The following is a 23271-nucleotide window of genomic DNA, read 5'->3' on the forward strand; positions in this document are numbered from 1 at the left end:
CGCGTTCCCGCGAGCGGCCTCTGCTCGTGCGCGGGGCGGCCGGGGGCGCGCGGCGGGGGGAGGCGGGGGGCCGAGCACGTGCGGGCCCGGGCCGGGGGGCGTCGCGCTCCCGGGCGGTCCGTCCGTTTCCTGGCCCAGCGCGATTTGGGTTATTCGGGAGCGGAGGGGAGAGGGGGCGACCCGCGGTGAGGGCTTTCACTGCGCCGGTCACTTGAGGATTGCAGGGAGTGTGCGAGCACTCACAGGTAAGCGTCCCCAGGCTCCCAGCAGGCACGCATCCTGCACCTGGATGTGCCCGTATTATTTTCCCGTAGTCAGTGTTGGAGTTGAGACTGCATTAACCGTTCTGTGCCAGCAAGCTCTCAAGCTCTTTGTATATTGCTCATAACTTCCTTTTTTTTTCTTTTTTTCTTTTTTTTTTTTAAGCTTTGTCACCATCCGGTAGCAAAGTTGCAAGGTAGAGGGTGTCCATCCCCTCCCCATTGTGCCCCATTTATTCTGTACTGAGCGGTTATAGTTCGGGTTCTTTTTGTATTTGCTTGTTATTTGCTATCTAAACCCATATTTAACATGTTTGATTTGACCATTAAAATGTGTTTGGCTTGAATTGTTATTTACAAGCAACACTGCATCTGCTTTCATTTATTCCCAATTTTCAGAAACATCTCTCATTTTTCAGATACAGTATGGATTTTAGAAGTAAAATGCCAACTGAGAATGGTTGCATGTCCTCCAGCAATTCAAAATGGCTTTGACTTCTGGAATCAATGCCCTGAGTGGTCAGACTAGAACATAATTCTGTTGCTTTAGATAACTGTACAGTTCGAAACGGTGATGGTGAATCGCTGCCATGAAATGGCGATGTACATTTCTGTTCTTGTAAAATGCTTGTATCATAAACTGAGCGGTAGAACAACACAAGGTCTTTATCGAATGCCCTGGTGCCAAATTGTTGTTACACCTGTGCACATGAAATACATTTCAGTTCATTGTTTGAGATCTTTGCAATGCATAATCACAAGCTATCAAGCTTGGGGTGAGCACGGCCAGCACTAATAATGATTAAAATAGTACTTCTTGTGTATTTCTGAGTTCTTAAGGTAGTTGAAACCATTTTAAGAAAAATGCAAATATCTAAATGGGAATGTAACAGTTTATAACAACTTTCTCTCTAGCCTTGTAGGCCAAGGAACAAAAATAAGTGCTTATGAAATCCATAAGCAAGATCACAGGAATGTGATTTTCCAGAGTTAATGAACTGTTAAACAAGTATGGCTCCTTAAGAAAAGTTTATAAAAAATGTTATTTGCTCAAATAAGCTTCACTATTAATAACACCTGTTCGTTTTTGTTGGTGGTGGTGTTGGTTTTATTTTTATTTTTTTAAGGAAAATTAAAAAAACAAACCCCTGTTTGTATTAGTTAACTTGTCTTGATGATACATGCATTTAGGAGTCATGAACAAGGAGATCTCTTTTTCAGTTTCCTGTTGTAGAAACTATCAAATCCTGTTGTTAAAGGACTAAATAGATGAGTTTTTTGTAGATTTGGTTTTGTTTTGTTTTTTTCTGAGAGTTGCCATGCTAGATAGGAGTGAAATCAGACTGTCCTGGTGTGCAGGAACTGCTCGTACCTTACAGCATGCTGCGGGCAGCTGCTGCTGCACGCTCTGGATTGCCACAGCCAGGTAATCGTGCTGTGGACATAAAACTATTCCATTCGGCACTGTCCGGCTTGCTCCAGTTTTGTTAATATGTGGACCAAAATGGCTGTTACCAACACTCAATGCGCAGGGAAGAGTTTGCATGCAACGGACAGCAACGTACAAACTTCTGCCAGGGAGACCAGGGTTGTGGCTTTTCAAGAGGTTAACTGAAAGGCTGAGAGCTCATCAGTGAGGTAGTTAAAAAAACAAACAAACAAAAACCCACTAAACGGAACAGAACCATTTTAATGAGGTTCATAACTTGGGGAGAGAGATCCTTGCTGAGATCCTGTCTCTGCAGGAACAGGGAAATGCAGATAGGCTGAGGTAGGTTTAGTTTACAGCAGCTGAGGTGCAGCCTGCAGCATCTTTTATCTTCACAGCTTGTCAGCCAGAATAATATGGCTAAAAATAGCTGCCTGAAATTGAAGTTTGTTTGTAAAATCCTTCTGCCCCTAACACAGAATCTGAGCAACTTCAACAAACATCGATCTTCACCTAGAACAGGGCAGAGCTCCAGTGACGTGTTTCGTCTCTTGAAACAGCTGCACTGCCTTGCAGGCAGACAGAATTTTGCTTCTATACTTCCCTCCTCACAGGAGGTTCTTCTGTCCTTGATTTGTTTGTGTGATTATTTTCTTAAGGGTTCCTCTGTCGGTAACTATTTGTTCTCCCATGCGAAATCCTTTGTCCTGTGAACCCTTTGGAACAGGGACTCTGTTGTTGATATGATCGTCGTTTGACACAGTACGATGCTAGTCTGTCATCAAAGTAGCAGAGAGTTATGATAGTACAAATAATCTGTTTTCAAGGAAAAAGTGATAAGTTTGTTGCTCTGTGCCAAATAATTAAATAAGGTTCTTGAAAAAGTTTCATTTAAATTATCATGTTGGCTAATGCATGCAGCTGGTATCTTTCAGCTCAAGGAGGAAGTCTGTTTACTGAAATTGTCATCCTCTGTTTCCCCATTTTGAAGTGATTATATATTTCTCCACTGGGAACAAGCAGCAACAAGATACAATCCATAACACGTTTTCTACTGTTTTGTGTATTTCCTGAACAGCTTACTCAAAGAAGAGAAAAATCAGCATTGGAGAAAAAATAAAGGAAGTGGCAAGTTAAGTGAAATTGCTGTTAAGTCCATTTCTCACTTCCTCTGTCTTGTGTCCTTGCTCCGTTCTGAAATAGCAAGAATGGAGAAGAAGATGGGATTTTCTTCACATACAGCAGATCTCTAGGGTAGACTTTCTACCAACCATACACCTACAGTGCACAAAAGCTTGATATCAATCCTAGGTCAAATGCTTCATAACTTAGAATATGATTTGTGTAAGCCCCTGCACAGGACAACCCTATGTATATGGCAGAGAGAACTAATTCCAGTTAACTCTGTCTCTTAAATCACTCTGTCAAAAATCAAGGTAGATGTTTCAAAACCAACCCTCCATGACTTGGAAGACCGTCTAGCAGGCTTGTCACTCACCCTCAAGTTAAAGCACTGAGCATAAAACACCAGATGCTATGGTTGTAACAGGACAAAAGCCCCGGGCCTAGAGTTTGAGAGAGATGAAATCCTCTCTGGTATCTTGAGAGAAGAGGAAAAGGGTGTCATGTAGGAAGAAATAAATTGGTTTTGGACAGCAGATTTCCCGAACCAGGGCTTCAGTCAATCCTGCTGGGAGGAGCTGTTCTCCAGAGCAGCTGGTTCAAGCTGCTTTGTGTTCCCTTCTGACAAAAATTGTCCTCTGCAGTCTGATGTAGGCAAGACTGTAGTTACTTTAGGACTGTCCTTGTCCTCCTTTGGTTTGTGTTAGGGAGCATGCTGTTGAGACCAAAGCAATTTGCAGAACTTGGTCCTCGGCAAGTGATCAGAACTGCCCAGGCGTATCCAGCGAGAGGTCAGCAGGTGATGGTACAAACTCCAGGTGCCCTTGATCATTTCTGTGTGCATCCAGCTGTGAGACAGGTGATGTGTTAAGAAACGTGACCGCTGTCCTCAGGAACCTTGTCACAAACACTGTGCAGGGTTCAGCGAGTGAAGTAGCAGGTGATGGTTCAGGAGGAAGGTAGGAGGACATGGGAAAGCGCCGCCTGGAGGCTCTGACAGTTGTACATAGCTGTGGACCTCTGTACTATAGTCAGGGGTCTGATGAATACGTTACTCTGAATGAGTTGGTGAGGAAAATGGATTTGAACAGGGAAGCGTTTCTGACCTTGGGAAAGCACGGGCAGCCCTCTCAGCTGCACTGGTAAAGCGGCCGAGCTGCTGAAGTGTGCCCCCTTTTTCCTGCAAATAGCCGGTGATGCTTTGGTGCTCTGTGAGGTGTACCTAAATGGTATTAGATCAGAAGTCTCTCTGACTTACAGATGGAGTCTGAACCTGGGGTTGTCTGGGGTCTTGCTAGATACTTCTCTGCTCTTCTTTGTGGGCGGACAGGGATATTTTGCAATTCATGTGTCTAGCGGTTTTCCAGTCAGGATCAGTCATGCATAGTGCAACAGGGAGGGGGTTTTAAGATAAATACTGTGTCCAGGAACCGTGTTTTGAAAAGTTCTCTGCATCTTGCCTTCCCTTTAGCATCTCGTCCCAGCATTCTAATCAAGCTGTGGTTTAAGAGCTTCCAGAGAAGGAGGCTGGGCCCAAACCATCGTGTTCAATAGTCTGTGATGGATCTTTCCTTCCCAAATTTATCTCACTCCTGTATGGTTTGCTATCTGTAGCATTCTGTAGCAGTAAATTTTTCTGCTGAGTGGAAAGGATATATATTTTTAGTTATTTTAAATATGGTGCCTCTGATTCTTCTGTTGTATGAAATAATGTGTAATTGTTTCCTTTTGGACGTTATCTGTATCACTCACGTTTTTCTGTGCTCCTTTATCACCTTTCTTCCAGTCTGAAGGTTCTGCACTAGTATGTGCTGTCCCTTTGTGTATCACAATGTTTGAGGTTGGAAGGGACCTCTGGAGGTCATCTGGTCAAACCCCCAACCTAAAACCAAACAGAGACAATCCTGGTTCAGTTCTGTGGTGTCAGAGCTGCCTCCTAAACTGCCTGCCAGTACATGAGAGAACTCTTTCAGCCTTACTGTATGCATTTCATATCTCTTCTTAGAATCCTTAGAATCTTTTTGCTATTTTTATTTGAATGAGTGCTTAATTCTGCGTTAAACAAGATGGCAGCTGAGCGTCTGAGGAGCTTATCCTCAAACTTGAGGAGCTCATGAAAACGTTCTTGTTCCTTCTGTGAGACTCCATTTCTTTCTTCCTGTGTGTGCACTGAGGAGGAAGCAGGCTTTTAGACAGTTACAAGCAGGTGATTTTCTGTTGTGTCCCCTGGAGCATCAAAAGTGTGACCCCATATCCTATTTCTCCCTTGATGGTAACTGTTCTTGTCCTGTGCTTGTTCTTCTGTGGTTTATAGGGAGTTAAGATGGGATCTCTTTGTAGGAGGAGGCAATGTCCTACAGGCAAAACTGTGTACGGCCGCTGCCTGGTGCCATTCAGCTTTGTCTATAGTGGATGCTTTGTTAGCATCAGGAAATACAGAACATCTCAGGGCAGAGCCTGGGCTGTAGCACTGCTACTGCTTGACTGCAAGCATGCAGACCCTGCCACATAGTGGGGCTGGCTTTCAGGAGTCTGACCCAGCTGAAAGTTTGCAGCCACAAAGGCAGAACGTGGGTTAGGGATGAGATGTACTTACAGCAGTATCTTGCTGCTGGCTTCCTGACCTTGCCTGGATCTCCACAGGCAGTTTGTCTCACGGTTCTGAAAGGTCGAGACCCAAGCGCTGTGAGGGGTTGGACATGTGGAAGGGACTGTTGCAGTTGTATTTGGCGGAGCTTAGTTTGATTCCTGGGTTCCCTATTTTGAAAAAGTAGGTAGTTCCTCAGAAATTATTCTAAACTGGCAGGGAGCTGGTTTAGGGTGCAAAGTCACACAGGCAGAACTGAGGAACTCTCAGTGTGTTATGGTTAATTGTGACAATTAATTTCCCTCCTGTGTACATGTTGGTGGCCGCAGAGATATATATATATATATATATATATATATATACACACATATATATTTGATTTGGCCTCTGCCTCTTTTAGTCTGTGAAGTGTTTCCAGTGGAAGAGACAGGATTAGGGTGACTGACTGCAGCTGTGCATGTGGCATCTCCTATCTATAGAGTCTTTCACTATGCTTTTTTTTTTGGATGGATGTTCATAAGATGTTGCCGTATAAAGATGTGCAGCTGTATCTAGAGTGTTTTATTTATCTAGATGAGTAGAGTACAGAGAACTAAAGGTGTCCTTGGAAAAGCCTTGTAAAATTTGATGATTTCCTGTTCTCAGACTTTATTAGGACCCCATAAACATTTGCTGTATTCTCACCCATCACATTCCATATAAACTCAGATACATGGATCTTTTTTTTCTGTGTTTAAGGACCCTTCTTAGTCTATGGATGAAGCAAGAGAATCGGAGGAACTTCAAAGGAGAAGGAAATGCAGGAAAACTTAGAAAAGTGACCTATAGTGTCTAAGTTAAGTCTGCATTTCTCAGCTTCCTGTCACTCTAAATAACCTGTCAAGTAGTTGCTGAGAACGTTAATCCCTGCTTCCCCATCTTTTGATACAAAAGGGACCCTTTATGTCAAAAATAGGGTAGGCTGTGCCAGAACAGTGCAGGGTATGCAGGGCTGCTACCTGGGCAGATAATGTTCCGAGTGCTTTACCCGTAGGTCTACACATAGGTGAGCTTTATGTGTGTGTGTGCGGGGTAAGGGGGCACACAAGAATTGAACCGGTAAAGACAGGGCTGATAAGAAGTGTCTGAATAGAGCACACTTTGCTGCAGTTAATGTGGTCATCACCAAAGTGTCAATCTCACACACTGGCACAGTCTGCAGGAACCAAATTTACATCGCTAGGACTGATCTCTGACTTCTGACCTGTAACTGGTTGTGCTTCAGGAAGGCAGCTGCAGGGGAAATGTACAGACGTGTGTGGAGAAAGGGTGCCTGACTCCAGGAGCCTTAACCAGGGTTCCTTGGAGAGGACTTGAGCTCTGGTGATGCCTGAATGGGCAGGGGCTTTACTCTTCAGGAGCTGTATAATCAAAGAGCAGACCGAGCCCCTGGTTTCTGTCTCCCATTCACAGTCAAGATCCCTCCCCTCCCCTTGCTGTTCACTCCGTGGAGAAATGCAAGGAGAAAAGGATGCTGTTAAGCTGCACTTTGCTCCGGTACTTGGCACAGCCTTTGCAGTGTCGGCTATTTTCTGAGAGGGATGCTGCCTTCCCTCTAACCAATACAGCGACTGCCTATAGCTCCCCCTGAAAGGAGCTGGAATCATAACCCAGAGAGTGAACGAGTGATGCGGATGCTTCACAGAGAGTGACTGAGAGAGAGAAAATCGGAGAGACTGGAATATGTGCCTGCCTTAGCAGCATTGCAGTGGTGAAGCCACTGACTGACTACATGCAGGTTATTGCTCTTAATGCATTGCTACAGAGAGCCCCAAAGTCAAGATGAAATGCATCGTCCTCCTTTTTCACTGCTTCTCTGTTGTCATCATGCATTAATTGCTGAGAGTTATTTTCCTTCCTGTGGCTGGCTGCCTGCGTCTCTTCTCGTACTGCAGGAGAGACAGTGAAGGAGCGAGCGCTGCACCAGCCCTGTGTCCTGTCCCACAAGGAGGATTCTGCATGATGTGCCAGTGCAGTCAGGGGCTGCTGCAATGGTGCACAGGACGTCTGGAACAGCTGGATTTAGGATTATTAATGGTTTATGAAGGTGTCCTGGACTCCATCTAGCAATTAGCTGGAGACATCGGCTGTCCCTTGGGGCTTGTTGTCTGCTTTCTATCTTCCTCTCATTACTGCTTTCACACCCATCTGGGTCGACAGCATTTGAGCTAGGGGAAGGGACCTTCTTGGCCAGTAACCGGAGGGTGCTGTGTGGAAAGTGCCGTTGTGAGCTCTGGAGGGAACTGCAGCCTTTGTGAGCTCTGGAGGGAACTGCAGCCTGACCAGCCATGGCTCAAGCAGCTAAGCAGCTGAAGAAAATCAAAGATATTGAGGCTCAGGCTCTGCAGGAGCAGAAGGAAAAGGAAGAATCCAATCGCAAGCGCAGGAACCGCTCTCGGGACCGGAAGAAAAAGGTCAGTGGCACTGGGGCGAGCAGCCCTATATCCAGATGCCTATGCTTGTGGCAGTGGGTGCTGTTTGCGTTTGGGAGGAGGGGAGAGAACAGGGGGGCAGCCTGCTCCCTGTACAATTCCATGTGCATGCAGCATAAGGAACAGTCCCTGCCAAACAGAGGACAACTTTTGGGGCCAGGAGTCTGCTGTTTGCCCCAACAACTTAGGAAGGCAGCTAGAAAAAAGGTCGGTGGAGGGAGAGAGGAAGGGTTCGTCTGGGCAGCCAAAGAGTCTCACACAGCCCATTTCCAAGTCCTTTAATCATCTGCCAGTAACAGATTTGTTCTCTGAGATAACATTTCTGGCTTCTAGCTCCATGCAGTTTCCCAGAGTTGCTCTATATATGCATAGCGAAGGGGCCGGTGACCCTCACTCCTTTCTCCGGTGACGGAGTGGTCTCAGTGTCCACTTCATGCCCTGCTTCAACCAGAGCACCGAACCCAGGGTACGGTGGCCGCTCAAGGAGAGGGAGCGGTTTTGTGCAGGGGCTGAGAGCTCTGCTGCTGCTCAGGGCAGGCTGTTTGTGAGCGAGACATGGGTCACCCCTCCCAGGAACAACATGCTGCTTGTTGGCAGTGAGTGTGCAGGCGGTCAGGAGCAAGAAGAGGTGTCTTTCCCCTCTGCTGACACTGAGGTGCAGGAGCCTTTGGTCTGCCGGTAGTTCCAAGCTGTAGCTTCTCTCTGGAAAGTTACTGCCATTTTTTTTCCTTGCTGCCAGCTTCCTGCAGGAGCAGGCAAGTGGCTAAGATAGCTTTGCTGCCCCTTGGAGATCTCTGGTTCTCACAGCAGGGCCTGATGTATGTGCTATACACCAATGCGGAGAGGCGGTGAGGAGAGAGGTGAAACCAAGGGTAATCCTGTATATACGTGAGAGGAGGTTGTGATACACGGGTGTCTTAGATGGACTTCTCCTCTGTATTTAGCAAAAGACTTGGTGACTTCCGTGTGTCCCCTGTGAGCAGGAGGCTTAAAGCAGAGCTCTGCTGCTTGGAGCATGTTGACAGCTGCTTCCGTGCAGTCCTGAGAAGTGTCCTGCTGAGGTGACAGGGACAGGCACTGATGACCAGCCCTCAGGCTTTTATTTTTCCTGCCACGCTGCTGGACAATTGCCAGTTTAGGTTGTCTGGGCTAGTCCCGGACGCTGGAATTCCAATTTCATTCATGCCTGTTTCTGGTGAAGGCTCGCTCTGTGTGGCTTTGAGAAGACCATCCTATTCCTGCCCGCCTCACCCCCATCCCAGCACAGTGTACGTGTGTCTCAGTGATGGGCTGGGAGATCCAAAGATTCCGGTAAAGTGTCTGCACTTCCTCAGGTGGAAGGTCCTAGGGAGGGCACCTTCTTGCCAGCCCCTTGTGAGAGGCCTAAGTTGCACTTGCTGCCGGGACAGAGTGACAGAAAGAAGGGAGGTGGAGAAACACCGCTGAATAAACCCGAGGGCTCTGGTTCCCTGGGACGGAACAGACCTTGCAGCCATAAACAAGCCTCTTGCAGCATACTAGTCAGGATTGTCAGAGCATGAGGAGCGTGGATCAAGGTCTTCTTGGAGAATTGAGCGGGATTCTGGCACGCTGAGGAGAAGCTGATTTTAGCTACCCCTTCCTGAGTATTACGTCCAGGGAACACGCTCTGGCAAGGGAGACTGGCCTGCCGTTCAGCTTACTGCCTACAGTCAGGGCAGGCAGAGCCCCTGCTCGCCCCCACCCTGCTCCTCCTGGGACCAAAGCCGGGACAGGGATGCTTTCCACGTGAGGCTGAACGCCAGGCTGTCTGACCAGGAGGGCTCTGTGCCTGCCAAGAGCAGCTAATTGTGGAGAGAGCGGCGGACACATTCAGGACAGACTCGAAGTCTGCAGACAGCAGCTTGGAGCTTGGATATGGGGTTTTAGCTACAGTGCTGGCACGTCAAATGCTGCCTTCTTCAGTGGTAACTGTTTACTGCATGCGGGCTCACGGCTTTTTCCTGCAGGACTTCTTTTACTCTTCTACAGGGCAGCTTGTCTCTCATGTTGCCAGAGAGCTATAGAAGGGCTCTGCTTTGAAGAGCCACCAACCCAGGAGAGTTTGCTGTGGGGCAAGCTGTCTCTTCTTATCCCCAGCCCCCAAAAGCCTGAGTGTCTGTAGTGGTAGTGGTTTATTGTACAAGTCTCTGTTGGCACCAAGCTGAGGGCTACCAGAAAGTGTTGGAGTTTCTCATTCTGTTTTGCAGCAACAGCTATGGGGGTCTCATCCGTGCTAGCCTGGATGTCTGGCTAGTGCCTTGTGAGTCTGTGTGGGGCTCGCCTAACGTCTGTGCAGAAGGCCTCTCTTCCAAAATACTCCTGCACTGGCCATCAGCATGGACCAAAAATGTTGTGTCACTGGGTCCTTCTGCTTCGCCACCTGTGCCTGCCATTTGTCTCTTGCTTTATCTCTATGCACATACAGGCTCCTGTGGGCAGAGGCTGCTTGTGTTCTGTGTTTGTACAGTGCAGCAGGTCAACGTCTTAATTTATGGCTGAGCCCACCATGCACTGCTGCAATTATTAGAGTTAATAGTAGGGCGTGACCTGTGATCCAGGGAGGTGCTAGCATGACACAAAGGAGTTGATGGCCCCAGAACAAGTTTCTTCTCATCCCATGCAAGCTGATCCCTGTATCCTTCAGCATTTCCAGGTGTTTTTGTGTGGTCGTGTGTGTCCCTTGTATTGCACAAATTACCAGTTGCTGGTTGAATCCTACAAGACCATTGTGTCCTGTGATAGATATCTGGAGGTGGTGAGTTTAGTTATTTAAAGCTGTGTTGCCCCATACCCTTCTTCTTGGACCATAATTATAGTTGTCGCTTTTTAGTTTCCATGGAAATTTCTTGGCTTTTTTATTGAGTGTATGCAACGAGCTCAGCTGACCTTGCGTTGTCCATTTCCACGTCGTGTGCCTCTTGTTTGTCTCTCAGCACAGGGACAGTCCAGGTGTTATAATCTTTCCTGCTCCTCCAGTGTTCTCTGCCTCCACCATTTGTAACTCAGGTGGTGAGAGCTGGTGTTTGGTTTAATAGGGTGCATAAAGTATTTAAGCCATGGCAAAGGTGTCACCCACCTTTGCTCTCTGTGCAGCCTAACCACACTTGTGTTTTGGGCCAAGCTGCCATTGAACAGCTGGACATGTCCTGAGTAGTGGTCCTGATCTGTGTGCTCCACAGCATTGCTGGAGGTTGCCTTGGTCTGAGGATGGCCCTAGGATACCAGCTCTCAATAGTCTGTTCTGTCCCCACATCCAGCACAGGTGCTGAATTGTGAGGAATTGCGAGGTCTAGCATAATGTGTTGGTGGCTCTTCGGGGTGCTCTGCAGACAGCTAGGTGTGATGCCCATGAGCAGGAGATGGGAGTTGAATCACAGAAATTTGCTGCCATTAGAGAATTGGCCAAGCATCAACTGGAATGGCTTCTCGCTGTTCCTGCTGCAGTATCCTAGCTTCAATGCTCTGTGTGTTTTGTTTAGATGGCCAGCCCACAGGGGACCACGGCCACTGAGTTACAGCTTCTGGGCTGCATGTGGAGTCTCTGATGTGGTCAGCTGCACTGTCAGTAGGGCAGGTGGTGACAGATTGTAGCAGTGTCTCCATTTTGGACCAGCTATCCGTCCTTATTTCGTGGTTCTGGGAGATGCTGATGGTAAGGAACACCTCCTTCCTTTCATGGCAGGCGTGGTGTGGTCAGGCTTCCACAGCAGTTGGGAAGCCTCCCCCTTGGAAGTCACACAGGGCAGTTGACAGATGCAGACCTGCCTTTTGCAGGGTTGGTGGGGAGCAGCACAACACATTGTGAGCATGTGATGTCCTGGCACGGCTTGTGAGGCTGTCTGTAAATTGTTATCGTCAATACAGTGTTACTGAGTCGTTTTTGAGTTGTATGTGGCTTGTTGTGGTGATTATATCGTCGAGGTAGAGAACATACTGAATCCCTTTCCGGGAATTCTGGAAGCATTTGCCAAGCTCACCAGCCTGGTGGTTAGGAAGGGCCCAAAAGGTGTGACCTCATGCTGGGACCCAGGGTATTTGGCTCATCTTTGTTTCAAACATGCATCTAAAGCAACTTGCACCTGTACCAAGCGCGACAAGATGGATTGCTAGTGCCTGCAGTGCCTTGCAACCTGACAAGCTTTGAATGAGACTAATAAATAATAATAATAAAAAGCTAATACTTTTGTGACAGTTGTTCTTCCTACTGAAGTACACAAATTCTGGTACCAAATACAGCCAAATATCCAGTCAGGTCTGAAGAGTGGCAGACATTCATCTGAGGAGCACAAAGAGGCGGGTAAGAGCTGAACTCCTCAATCGGCACATGAGATTCATGGGGCCAGAACCTGGAACCTGTAAGACATCTGTAACAAGGGCGCTATGCAGCAAATACGGCCAACAGTACTTCAGTAAGATCAACAATTCTAATAATGTCCAAAGGCCCCCTCAGATGCACATATGAAAGTGGGTGCAGTCTCTGTGCTGCGCAGCTGGTGGCTAGCAGATTAAATAACAAGCTAACTAAAAGGTCAGAAGAAGGCAATTTCTATGGTAATTGCTATCAATGTTTAAATGATAAATTGTTAGTGTGAAAAATGTGATACATCTGCTCACTATGTTCAGAGCAAGTTTTGCTTGGGCATCTAAAGAATAGAGGACAGTGCCTGCACCGCTGTCTCAATTTACTACTTTTTTGTTTGTTTTGAGTAATGAGGAGCAGACCACTTCTTTTATCATTCCACTGCTGTCTAGTTCCTTTGGTTTGCAAGTGTCCAAGAGGAAAACGGTCTCTCGGTATGGATTTGTACAGCATCTCACCCAATGCCATCTCGAGTGCTGAAAGAAAATGTTTCCAAATAAGAAACTCTGCATAAAACTCCTCGCTTTTTTTCTAGTTGTCCATTTCCAGGATGCAAAACACATATCAGTCTATTGCATATTCGAATACATCCCAGCAGGAGTCAGAAGAAACTCCAAGCTGAGGGAGGTGAGGTGAACTGGGAGAGGGGCTCGATCCTGAATGGGCAGCTGTGAGAAGCTAGAGGTGATACGGAGGGTGCTAATTCTTTTGCATGAAAGAAATTCTGCATGTTTAGGAAATGTGGGAAATAGTTCAAGTCAAATAGGGTTTGGAACAACAGCCACATGTTCAGTCAGACAGAGAAGCAATTACAGATGCTTTGTTAGTAGGACAACTGATCAGTCATACAGGGTGACCGTGCTTGTGCTTGTTGTGTCACAGGCCAAAGAGCTTACTCGTCTCCTGTTCACTGATGAACTGTGTCAAGTGGAACCTAAGTCCAAGCGTAGGATCCCTGAGACTTAAAATCCAGACACCTCTGTCAGAGCTGTGCAAAAAGCACATGAGAAACTGGGGTGAGAGGTGGCTCCTGGAGTGCTGCAACAGAGAAGATGGTGAGGCAATCCTGTTCTCTGCTTGCCTGCCATCCTTCCCCAGGGCTGCCACTAACCAGCAGCCTTCAGCTTGTGCTGGCTTTAGAGAGGCTGCAGGGAACAGAGTGCTGGACAAAGAAGGGCAAAGGAGTTCAGCAGACCTGGGCTGCAGACAGCTTAGAGCATCCCCAGGATAACTGTGCCCTCCTCCCGTGGGTGTCGGGCTTGGTGTAGTTGCTGGACTGGGCTACCTGGATTCTTGCATTCAGTGGCATTAGATCCTGCCAGATGTGTGATGTGGCTGTCAGCCACACAGGGCTGTAGGGGCTGCTGGGTGCTGTGTTGGTGTCTAACCTGCAAGCTGGAGCTTGCCAGCAAGAGACGGGACCGTATCACCTGCAGAGTCTTGGAGCACAGTGCTGCTTTATCTCTGTTCTGTGCCTGCTCCTAGAGCAGCCACTCCAGCTGCGACTTCTGCAGTCTCCAGCTGCAATTTTTTTTGTCTCCATCAGCCAAAACTATTCCTGCCTATCCTTGAATGGGCCTGGCAGTGGGGTTAAACAGTCAACACCACAGATGTTGAAGCAGGCAAAGTTGAGAGATTTTCCTAGCTGGTCATGCAGCCCAGCACTTGGATCTTGAGTCTGCTTCTGGTTGTGTCCATGCTTCCTTGCAAATGGATGCTAGAAGCTTGTACGTATCTCTCACTGGGCATTCCTGCAGTAGTACCCTTTCTGCAAAGGTTGCCGTTGCAGAGAAGAGCATGAGATGGGAGTCCGGAGTCCTTGGCAGCTCTGGAAGGACAGGTGAGACACTGTGGGAGACCACTGGGGCAAAGTAGTCCCATTAGCTGACCCTGCACTGAGGAGCAGCAAGGAGGAGAAGCAGAGTCAGGAAAGGACGTTGAAGTACACAGATGCCATCTCACCTGAGGCAGCATCAGGACAACAAGAGCGATGATTGTGTAGGCGTCTTCCCTAGAAAGTTGTCCAGCTGTTGGCGTGGCACAACACTGAAGAAGGCACCTTTAGAACTTTGTCATAGTTGTCCTAGGTGAGGCCGTCAGGACACCAGACGCCCCAGCCAGGCTCCAGCTACTGGCATCAGCTCTTTGCAGCCAGGATTGTGTGTCTGGACTCCAGTACTCTGGGTACGAGGCACATTTTCTGCAAAGGAATTGGTATCTGGTATCTTCTGCCTGAAACTTGATGCTACTGTGCAGCGGCAGGGGGAAGGGGCATGGGATATCAGGACAGCCAAAACCTTTGAGGCTCTAAGAAGCCCTAGCTTTTACCACTCTGAATGTAACTGGCCGAGTGTGTAGACAAAGAATTAGACTGTGTTACTATGAATGGGCTCAGTCATTAGCCATCTAGCTATTACATAGGCTTTCAAAAGGATTTTGCAATTGAAAGGGCCATCTTAAATCTTTCTGTGTGTTGTGCGTGCTAGGTTCAAGGCAGCAGTGCAACGTTGAATCTTTTCTGCTATAAATGCCCAGTTCTTAAAGCTTTTTTGTATACACAGCTGCTGGCAGACTGGGGCAAAGCATGAGCTCCTTTACAGGTGATCCAGTGCACTGAGTGATGGAGCAGCTGTGGAGGATTTGCACCCACCACTGTCTGCCCAGTGTGCCAGCAAGGAATTGATTTGTGCGAGCAGAAGGTAACGGTGACCCTCCAAACTCTGTCAAGGTTGTTGGGGAAGCAAGTCCCATCAGGGTCTGGGGAGGATTACGTCAGCTGGCTGCGCTGTCAGGAGATTCAGACCTCTGATTTGCAGAAGCTTAATAAATATTTAGTTCGTGTTTTATGCTGAGTTGGGAAGTACGGGGGCTGAGTGTGACAACGGCTTCCTCTGATGCTGTTTATCTGACCTGCCACTGGAGTATTGCATGAATGGAAATGCTGTCAGGATTAGAGAGGGCGTCAGTGCTACGCTGTATTGTGGTGCTCTGCCAGCTGAGGTCTGCAAGGGGACATTCTCCCCACAACCCACTAAGGTTTCCACTCCATCCCTCTCTGTGTCTCTCTCACAGGGAGTCAGCAGGAAGAGGGGACGGTTTCAAACTCCCCTTTGGCTAAATTCTGTCTGATTTCACTCACTGCTGCTCACAGTCACCCTCCAGCATTTTTCCATTAGGCTGCAATGCAGCGTGCACTGGTTATAATGGGAGCATCTGTGCTCCCAGCATTTGTATTTTCTTTCCAGCGATTGCATTAAGTATGGGGGAGGGATGGCTGAGAATGGTGCATGGCATATTTATGTGGAGGAAGCAAAATGGCAATGCAGAAATTAGACTACTCTCAATGCTCCTTTACAGTAGAGAGGTTACAGGAGCTTGTGGCTGAGCACAGGATGCTGGAATGGACGCAAACCAAGACGTCTCTCATATGGCCCAGAACACATATTCAGAAGCAGTTCCTCTCTGGTGTTTACCTTTTTCTTCTTTCACTGTCCGCTTTTCCCTTTGCAGGATGTGGTGCCCAGGTAACCTGGTTTCTCAGATAATGAGAGCTAAAGTATGATAGATTGTGTTTGATTGGGAAGTTCGCCCCTTTCTCAGTAAACAATTGTCCACAAATACTAAAGGCAGTTTTAAGTGAAGAAGAGCTTGCACATTACTTAACTAGCAAGGCGTTTTAGAGCCGGTGCCTCTGTCCTTTGCTGACACTTCCAGACAAGAGGGAACTGCAGAGCTTGTGATGGGAGGGGGAGCAGCTGGCGTGTAGAACATGAGCAGAATATAAGCATCTGGATGAGAGGGATCTCAGGTCAGAACAGACCCTGCTGCTGCAGGGACTTGCTGGCAGCTAGAAGAGGCACAGAGAGGAAGCTGGTGCCATTCTGCACTGCTGCTCTGCAGGCTCTTAAATTATTCAGGTAATAATGGTATCCATATGTGCTTGGTGAACCCACCAGATATCAAGGTATTGGAATGAGGCAAGCAACGTTTAAAACCTTGCAGCATTCAGAAATCTGTTTCAGGAGCAAGCTCCTTCAGGCTGTGCCCTATGCTCAGCGCCCGGTCCCCTGCGCTGTGTGGAGCACCCCTGGTGTCTGCCCAAGCAGGGCAATTGCTGTGCACAGTGAGCGAGCCCTGCCCAGAGCAAGCGCCGTCAGGAGGATGCGAGGCAAAGGATGATGCCCCTTGTGACAGTCCTGTGCTTGATAGCATGTGGGGCTCGGTTAATTCATGGTAGGAAGCTGCTTCTGGTGTGCTGCAGCTGAGGTACAGCAAGCTAGATTTGAGCTCAAAGGAAAGCAGCTTTACAGAGAGCTAAATTTAGAAGTTTAGTCTGAGTTATGCTAATTTGTTTTAATTGTCTAAGTATGTCAAGGTTCTTCAGAAATATACCCTCTCTTTGCTGGCCTGGGAAGGTGCAGCTTCACTGGGGGCGTGATGGAAGGATAGGTCAAGGATTGCAGACATTACTGTGTTCCCTGTCCTACTTATTTCTCTGTAGCAGTCCTCACCTTCAGCTCCCAAAATGCCATGAGGTTAGGTTCTGAAAACGTTAGCCCTGGACTGGATAGACTAGCCTTGTTAAAATCTAAGATGTGTAGAGGGCAGCCTCCCGGACACAGGGAAGTTCCTGATACATCTCCATAAAGGGACTGCTCAGCATGGCAGGACTAACTGAAAATTCACATTTCCTTTCACAGCTGAACTATGTCATGTTTTGAGCCACAGTGCTGCAAACAGCAGCAAAATCCAAGCTCCCTTCCTATTTGCAAACCAAATTTTGCTGAGTGGCTGAAACATTAAGCCAGAGCCATATATTTCTTTGCAGGGGCTGCAAATGTAGGGGACTGTGTTAAATCTAGGGCTTCAGAATGTTGCAGCCTCAGTGAAAAATCTTCAGCAGAAACAAAGCAGCAGGTATTCACCGAAGTGTCTTGGGAGGTGGAGGGAGAGAATGCAGCAGCAGGAGAGCATTTAGGAAACAGACGAGATTTCTAAATTTATACGGGGATGAGGGAAGAGGGAGAGAGTGTGCGCATGTGTCTGTGTGTGTCTATGTGGCTGTGTCTGTCCAGGTCATTGAGAAGGCTCCTGTTAAAGCAAAAAGGTACTGCAGCAAAACAACAAGTAGAAATGATGGTTACAGTCATTTACTGCTTTGTGGTAACAGGACTTCTCAGGGCCTGCAGGATACGTTCATGTGTATATTATGGACCTCTTATATGGGAAATGCAGAGAACAGAGTGCTGAAATCCTTTGCAGAATATAAACTGTGTTAGATTTTTAACTCATCTGATAGTCCCTGCGAAGGACTAATAAATATTTCCACCTTTCTACAGTGTAATTTGTTCAGAAAACAAAGGCTTCCAGATAATCTACAGGAAAAACAGTGTACTCAGAGTCCATTTAGTTCTGTCATGATGCCATGCCTGGAAGGGGAGCACTGTGTCTTTCCCAGGACTTGCTGAGAACAGCACAAAGCAAAGAATAAGATAAATGTTATGAGAGTGTGCTGTTTTGGTGGGTGACATAGGTGTGGGGTGAGTTGAGGACAGTTTCAGCTTTAACAGTGTGCTTCCTGGTTTGCACCGAGCACCTCCGAGCACATGAAAGAGGCTGCCCCTTGAACACCCCAGGTGGATGGCTCTGTGAACACCCTGCAGGTATCTCGCTGCTGTCTGTGGGCAGCAAAGGCACTAGGCTGTCAGTGTGACTGCCCCATCTAGATCTTGTTCCAGCTCTGCCCCCCTGTCGTCTGGCATATTCGTGGACCCTGAGGCAGTACAGATGCCTGGCATCCTAGTGCACTGGATGGAGTACACTCTGAGGGTCTGTCACCTATTTTAAACAACAATCTGGGAAAGAGAAGAGGGCAGTGTCTGTGCCATCACCTCTCAGCGAGTAAGCTGTCTACCTGGTGCTCTGACTGAACCAGCCTGTGCTCACACAGAGCCTCAGAGCCTTGCCTTGGGCAAGTGTTGTGGGAAATGCTGTGCTAGACGTTCTAGGCATTTGACCCTTCCATCTCCAAACGTGCTGCAATTAAACTCAACGTCTTCTAAGACACTTCTTCAGCTCGCTCTCCCTCCTCTGTCCCCAGCGGAGGGCTTTGCCTCTCACACTTGAGCACCGTGTCCTGGTGCACACACATTCCTCTGTTCAGAGAGAGTGGCTCTGCTGAGCAGTAGGTACTAATTTCTTCAATAGCCTAGCTCTGTGTTGTCACTTGCAGCGTAATTTTTGTTAATGGCACTCGGAGACCTTGAAGTCTCTTGTGCAAATAGAGAGGTCCTGGGTAATGCCAAAATGCATATGCCATCAACCCGATAGCTGCTGTCATCTAGCAGTCTTCTGGGTAAAGTGCTCGTGAGGTCCTTGTGGAGAGGTTGTCATGCTGCTTCCTGAAACATGTCTTGGCTGCACTGCTGGAGCTACTTGTCAGCTCTGCTGCACAGCTGGCTTCTGATTTAGGAGTTTGCAAAGAAAGAGTTTGTTATGCTGGTGCTATGGATGGACATTGAAAGTCACTGGCTTTGTTACTGGAACTGAAGAATCTGAAACAAGCGATTCCCTTTTACTCTGTAGTTCTCTATAATCTTGCAAAAACAAAGTTAAGCTGGTGTTACCAGTGCATGGAAAGTTTCAGAAACTACCATCCTTTCCAACACCTTGTATTAGTTGGCTGGGAGAAGAATCTTACCATGCAACACAGCAAGACTGTGAAACTGTATTGCAGCACAAGGCAAATTCTTACAAGGCAGTTGTTGCTCTTTTTGCAGGTGTCACACAAGCTGTAGGGATGGAGCAAAGAAATGGGTGCTTTGGGCTGTATCTTTCTTCCAGCAGATAGTATCTGCCAGAGCTTTAGGCAGAGATGAGATAGATGCCAACTGAGCTGTTTCTTGCGTTCCTCTGCATGGGGAGGGAGGGGAAGGAGTAAAACGGGTCTGCCTGGGAATCAGCTCTACTCTGTTGATGACTGCTATGAGCTTTTACTCAGCTTTGTGCTGTATTTGTTACAGCTTGTGCTGTAATTGCATGCATGCCTCTTCCATTTCTAGGTTCTTACTCTGATATTTGAATCAATAATATTCTTCTGAAAATGACTTCCATGGTTTTTGCTTACAGGAGTAAATAATGTGTTTTTAAATAAGATGCTAAACTTCAATAATCCTATTTCTATGGCTTGGAAATCTCTGCATGGAGTTCCTTTTCAGCTCTTTCTCTCCCCCCCCCCCCCCCCCGCCTTCATTTGCCTTGTGGTGGATGAAAGTGCTCAAGTTGGCGGTGGGCTTGGGGAGTGGTGTGTGTGGGATGGTGATGTGCTAGGGAGCTCTCAGCAAGGGAAAACTTACCTAATTGGCTTTTGATGTTCGACTTGCTTTCCCTGTAGTGGGGAGGGTTATGGTTCCACTTCCTCCATCTTTAATGCTGAAACAGAAGTTACATCTGTGGGTCAGTGTCTTTGACATGGCAGTATTTCAGCTCTCGAGCAAGAGATGACTGCACAGAGTCTGTATTTGGCCTTGCAGGCTATAATTTTCTAAGCTCTTCCCTTCTTCAGATCCTTTTCTGGCAGAATTAGCTCAGCTCACAGGGACAGTAGATCTGGTCCAAGCAAGAATTGCTCGGTGGAGCGTGGCATGGCAGCTCTCTTCATGCGCAGGTTGGACTTGCCACTGAATTGATGCATAGCGATGTGCTCCTGTTAAAGAGTAACATGATGGTCAGCAGGCTCACCCCTTTCTGTACATACTAGGAAAATGCTTCCTGTCAAGACTGCTGTCAAATGGCTGCTGTGCTGAGATTGCAGTAAGAGGAGCTGCAGTATCACAGGACAAAAGTATATAATATCTGCTGCCCATCAGTAATGTATCAGCAAAACTTCTCACAACTTGTGAACTCATCCCTGTCAATGGTGAGATACGCCTCAGACCTGCCAGAGGAGTGCTCCGTGGCCAGCAGTAGCACAAGACATAAACAAATTCACCCTCTCTCTGTCCAAAATGTGAGGCAGCAGTGTTCAATGCCTCCTGACAACGCAGCAGCAGGGATCAGCAGCACCTCCACAGGGGGACTCCCGACACACTGCATAGCACCACCATCAGCAGCAGCAGAGAGGACAGTGGTTCTGCCTTTCTTGTACTGCCCAGACATGGTGGGTAAGTTGCAGACACTGGGGCAAAGGAGCTGGCATCTTTCACTAATTCACTTTGCTTGAAAGTCATGCTTTGGAGCTGAGAGTACTGTGAGGATGCACAGAGCAAGCTGAGCCAGAGGCTATGCTCACCACTGCTGTAGTGAAGCAACTTCCTTATGGAGTTGGGAGATCAGGTCCATTCACTGGGAAGGGGCATTGCACATTAGGTATTGTAGTCTGCATAGACTTCATCTCTGCGGAGGTGTTTTGCCCATTTGCTGGAAATAAATGCAGTGTTGTATACAGAGAAAGACAAAGGAGAGTGCCCAGTAATATCGCACGAACCTGTAGTTTGTTCTTGACAGAAAGAATCTATTGCAACCTACTGTGAGAAGAAAAGGAGCTCAGCAGATGAGGAAGCTTCAGAATTTCCTTCATTGTTCGTGTGAGATTTCTGGGGAAACAAACAAACAGACAAACAAAAAACAACAACAAAGCAACTAATGTGCTTTTTGTCCTCTTTCTGGAGCTGCAACCACTGCAGTTATTAGCTTCCTGCCCTCCAGCTGTTTGCTCTTTACTGCCAACTGCTGAGCTTTGCCAGCAGGTCACCAGGATAATGCTAGGCTTATTTAGTGAAGAAAGGTACCTCGAAAATATGCATAAATCATGCTTATGTTTTAATTAGGAGAGATATATGACATGCCAGTGATGTGATTAGGAGCTGGCAGGAAACAGTAGAGACTTCTGGGGTTGGGTGCCCAACCATGAAAATAAGGACCTAGCTTTGGCTGTGGCTTTGAAGATCAGTATGAGCAAACATGCATACAAACTTGTTGCTTGGAGGACATCATGCCTCTCAAGAGGTACTAAGGGTTGCAGAGAGGTAGGAGAACAGGCTACAGAGCTGGAGGCTTCCAGCTGGACCGGGTTCCAAAACATGGTCAGCAGCTAATGCAGCAAAGCAGCTGTAATGAGACCATTGTGCTGTTATGTCTGCCACAGTGCTTTGGCATCCTGGCCGAAATGTGCTTCCCAGTCTCCATCTGTGGGCAGGTGAAAATGGGTCCTCTTTTGAAAAGAACTTGAGGAAGCCAACAGAGGAGATAATCAATAGGATTTTCTTTACTATTTAATTAAATTCACAGGCACGCACAGCCAGAGTATTCAATGTAAAATAGGTACTTAGACTCTCCCCATACTCCATGAAGTTAAAAGGAGGAAATCTAAAGGTTTTAGGTTGACCTGCCTTTGTGAGCCTTGTAGCCAGCATCTCTTATAGTTGCTGTCAGAGATCCTGTGATGTTTGTGTGTGTGTGGACTGACTCCTTTGTCCTGCCAAAATCCTTCTCAAGCGATTGCATTCTGCTTCCTTCAGTTCCTTGTTTCCCTGAGTTCTCCTTAGCATTTCTGTGGTCTGCTAAAGGCTGCCTTCTCTTACACCGGTTATGGGCACATTGGTTTAGCGGAGGGTGAACAAACGTAGGGAAAACTTTGCAGTTGTGGAGTAGGCTGTGGGCTGAGTCATCAAAATGAAAGCGGTGGAAATGGAAGAGTGCAGGACATAGATGTTATCTCTGTAGGAGATTAGGTTTCTGTCTTTCGTGTTGCAAAGCATATTCTGTTAGAAGTCTAGCATAAAAAATGCTGAAATAAATAAAATCGTCCTCTGTGCCCCCACATTTCAAGGCTTCTTGGATTGTACTGAGCCACCATAACCTGCTAGTTGAGCAAGGGCACATGGGGTGCAGGGGCTAGTGCCTAAAATTTCCTGGCACTGACAGCACTGGTTTCATGCAAAGACCCAGGTGATCCTAGTGGTAAGTGCTACAAGGGTGTTCATCTCTGAAGGTACGCAAAATTGTGCAGTCCTTTTTGAGCTTCGAGGTGCCCTTGCAGTGCAGGGGATCTCTGAGAGCTGCTGGAGAGGGGATCAAACTGCCTGCTTCTCTTGTGGTTTGCACAGCCTATTTGTCATGTGGAATTACTTCCTCCTCCTCCGCCTGTGATGCAGTGGGAGATGGGGACAGCATTATGCCGCATGTTAGCGGGCTCTGCTGGTGCTTCCCTGGCCTGTAGAAGCCCCAGCAGGTTCCCCAGCTGCTCTGCGGCCGCTATTCCCTGCGCTCAGCTCCCAGCGCTTGCTGCCGGCACCGGTAGCCGGGAGTAACAGCATCTTATTTTTGAATCATTTAGGGGGGGGATTTTTTATTAATAACCCAAATTACGCCGTGAAACTGCAGCTTCTCTGATGTTAAATATTAAAGTCCACGAAGTGGGTGAGCCGGCGCAGAGAACAGCACGCTGGTGACAACTGGCACTGGTGGGGCTGCCGGGGCGCATCCATCCTCCCTCGGCGGAGAGCCCTGCGTTGTCAGGGCAGCCAGGTGCTCCCCCACACAGCTCCCCGTCTTCCCGACGGCGTTTTGCATGCTTTAAACAGATCCGCGCATCAAAGGCTGGCAGATCCTCTCTCTGGCGTTGCCATGGCAGCAGCAGCTGAGAGGATTTGGATGTTTCTGGGGCGGGATCGCGTTGCTGGGTGCGCTGGGGCAGAGGAGGGCTGCTGTCCGTGCACCTGCATCCCTGTCCTCACAGACACGAGCGTGCACGGAGCCTTCTCACTGTGTAAGGGGCCACTCTGCCTTGGCTTAGGGGTGCTGTGATACCTCCAAACGGCCCACCTCAGCTCCCTGCAGTCTGGGAGAGAAGAATGCTGTGCCACGTGCGAAGTAGGTCGGCTGAATACACCCTCAGAAGTGCTTCTCTCCGCTGGCTCTCCGGGAGCAGAGACGTCTGCCTCAGGAGCTGGCCCTGCAGGTGCCTAACGCCGTTACAGCGAGGCTGCCCTCTGGGTGCCTTGCTCAGGGCCTTCCTCTGT

General features: G+C 47.9%; 1 protein-coding gene across 8 annotated transcripts in view; it reads left to right on the forward strand.

The window, feature by feature from the left end:
• The first annotated feature begins 107 nt into the window (after positions 1–107).
• ANK1 (ankyrin 1) overlaps positions 108–23271 on the forward strand; it is a 71534-nt gene continuing 48370 nt past the window's right edge. For 2 of the 8 annotated variants that reach the window (XM_066983430.1, XM_048047278.2), the window contains exon 1: positions 6971–7851. In XM_066983430.1, the coding sequence (XP_066839531.1) occupies positions 7726–7851 (126 nt within the window). In that variant the 5' untranslated portion in view covers positions 6971–7725. Of the gene's footprint in view, positions 246–6965; positions 7852–23271 lie in introns of those variants that run through there. The other 6 variants (XM_048047277.2, XM_066983431.1, XM_048047272.2 and 3 more) reach the window with 6 other exon arrangements.

The sequence above is a fragment of the Anser cygnoides genome, chromosome 26, assembly GCF_040182565.1.
Source record: "Anser cygnoides isolate HZ-2024a breed goose chromosome 26, Taihu_goose_T2T_genome, whole genome shotgun sequence".
NCBI lineage: Eukaryota > Metazoa > Chordata > Aves > Anseriformes > Anatidae > Anser > Anser cygnoides.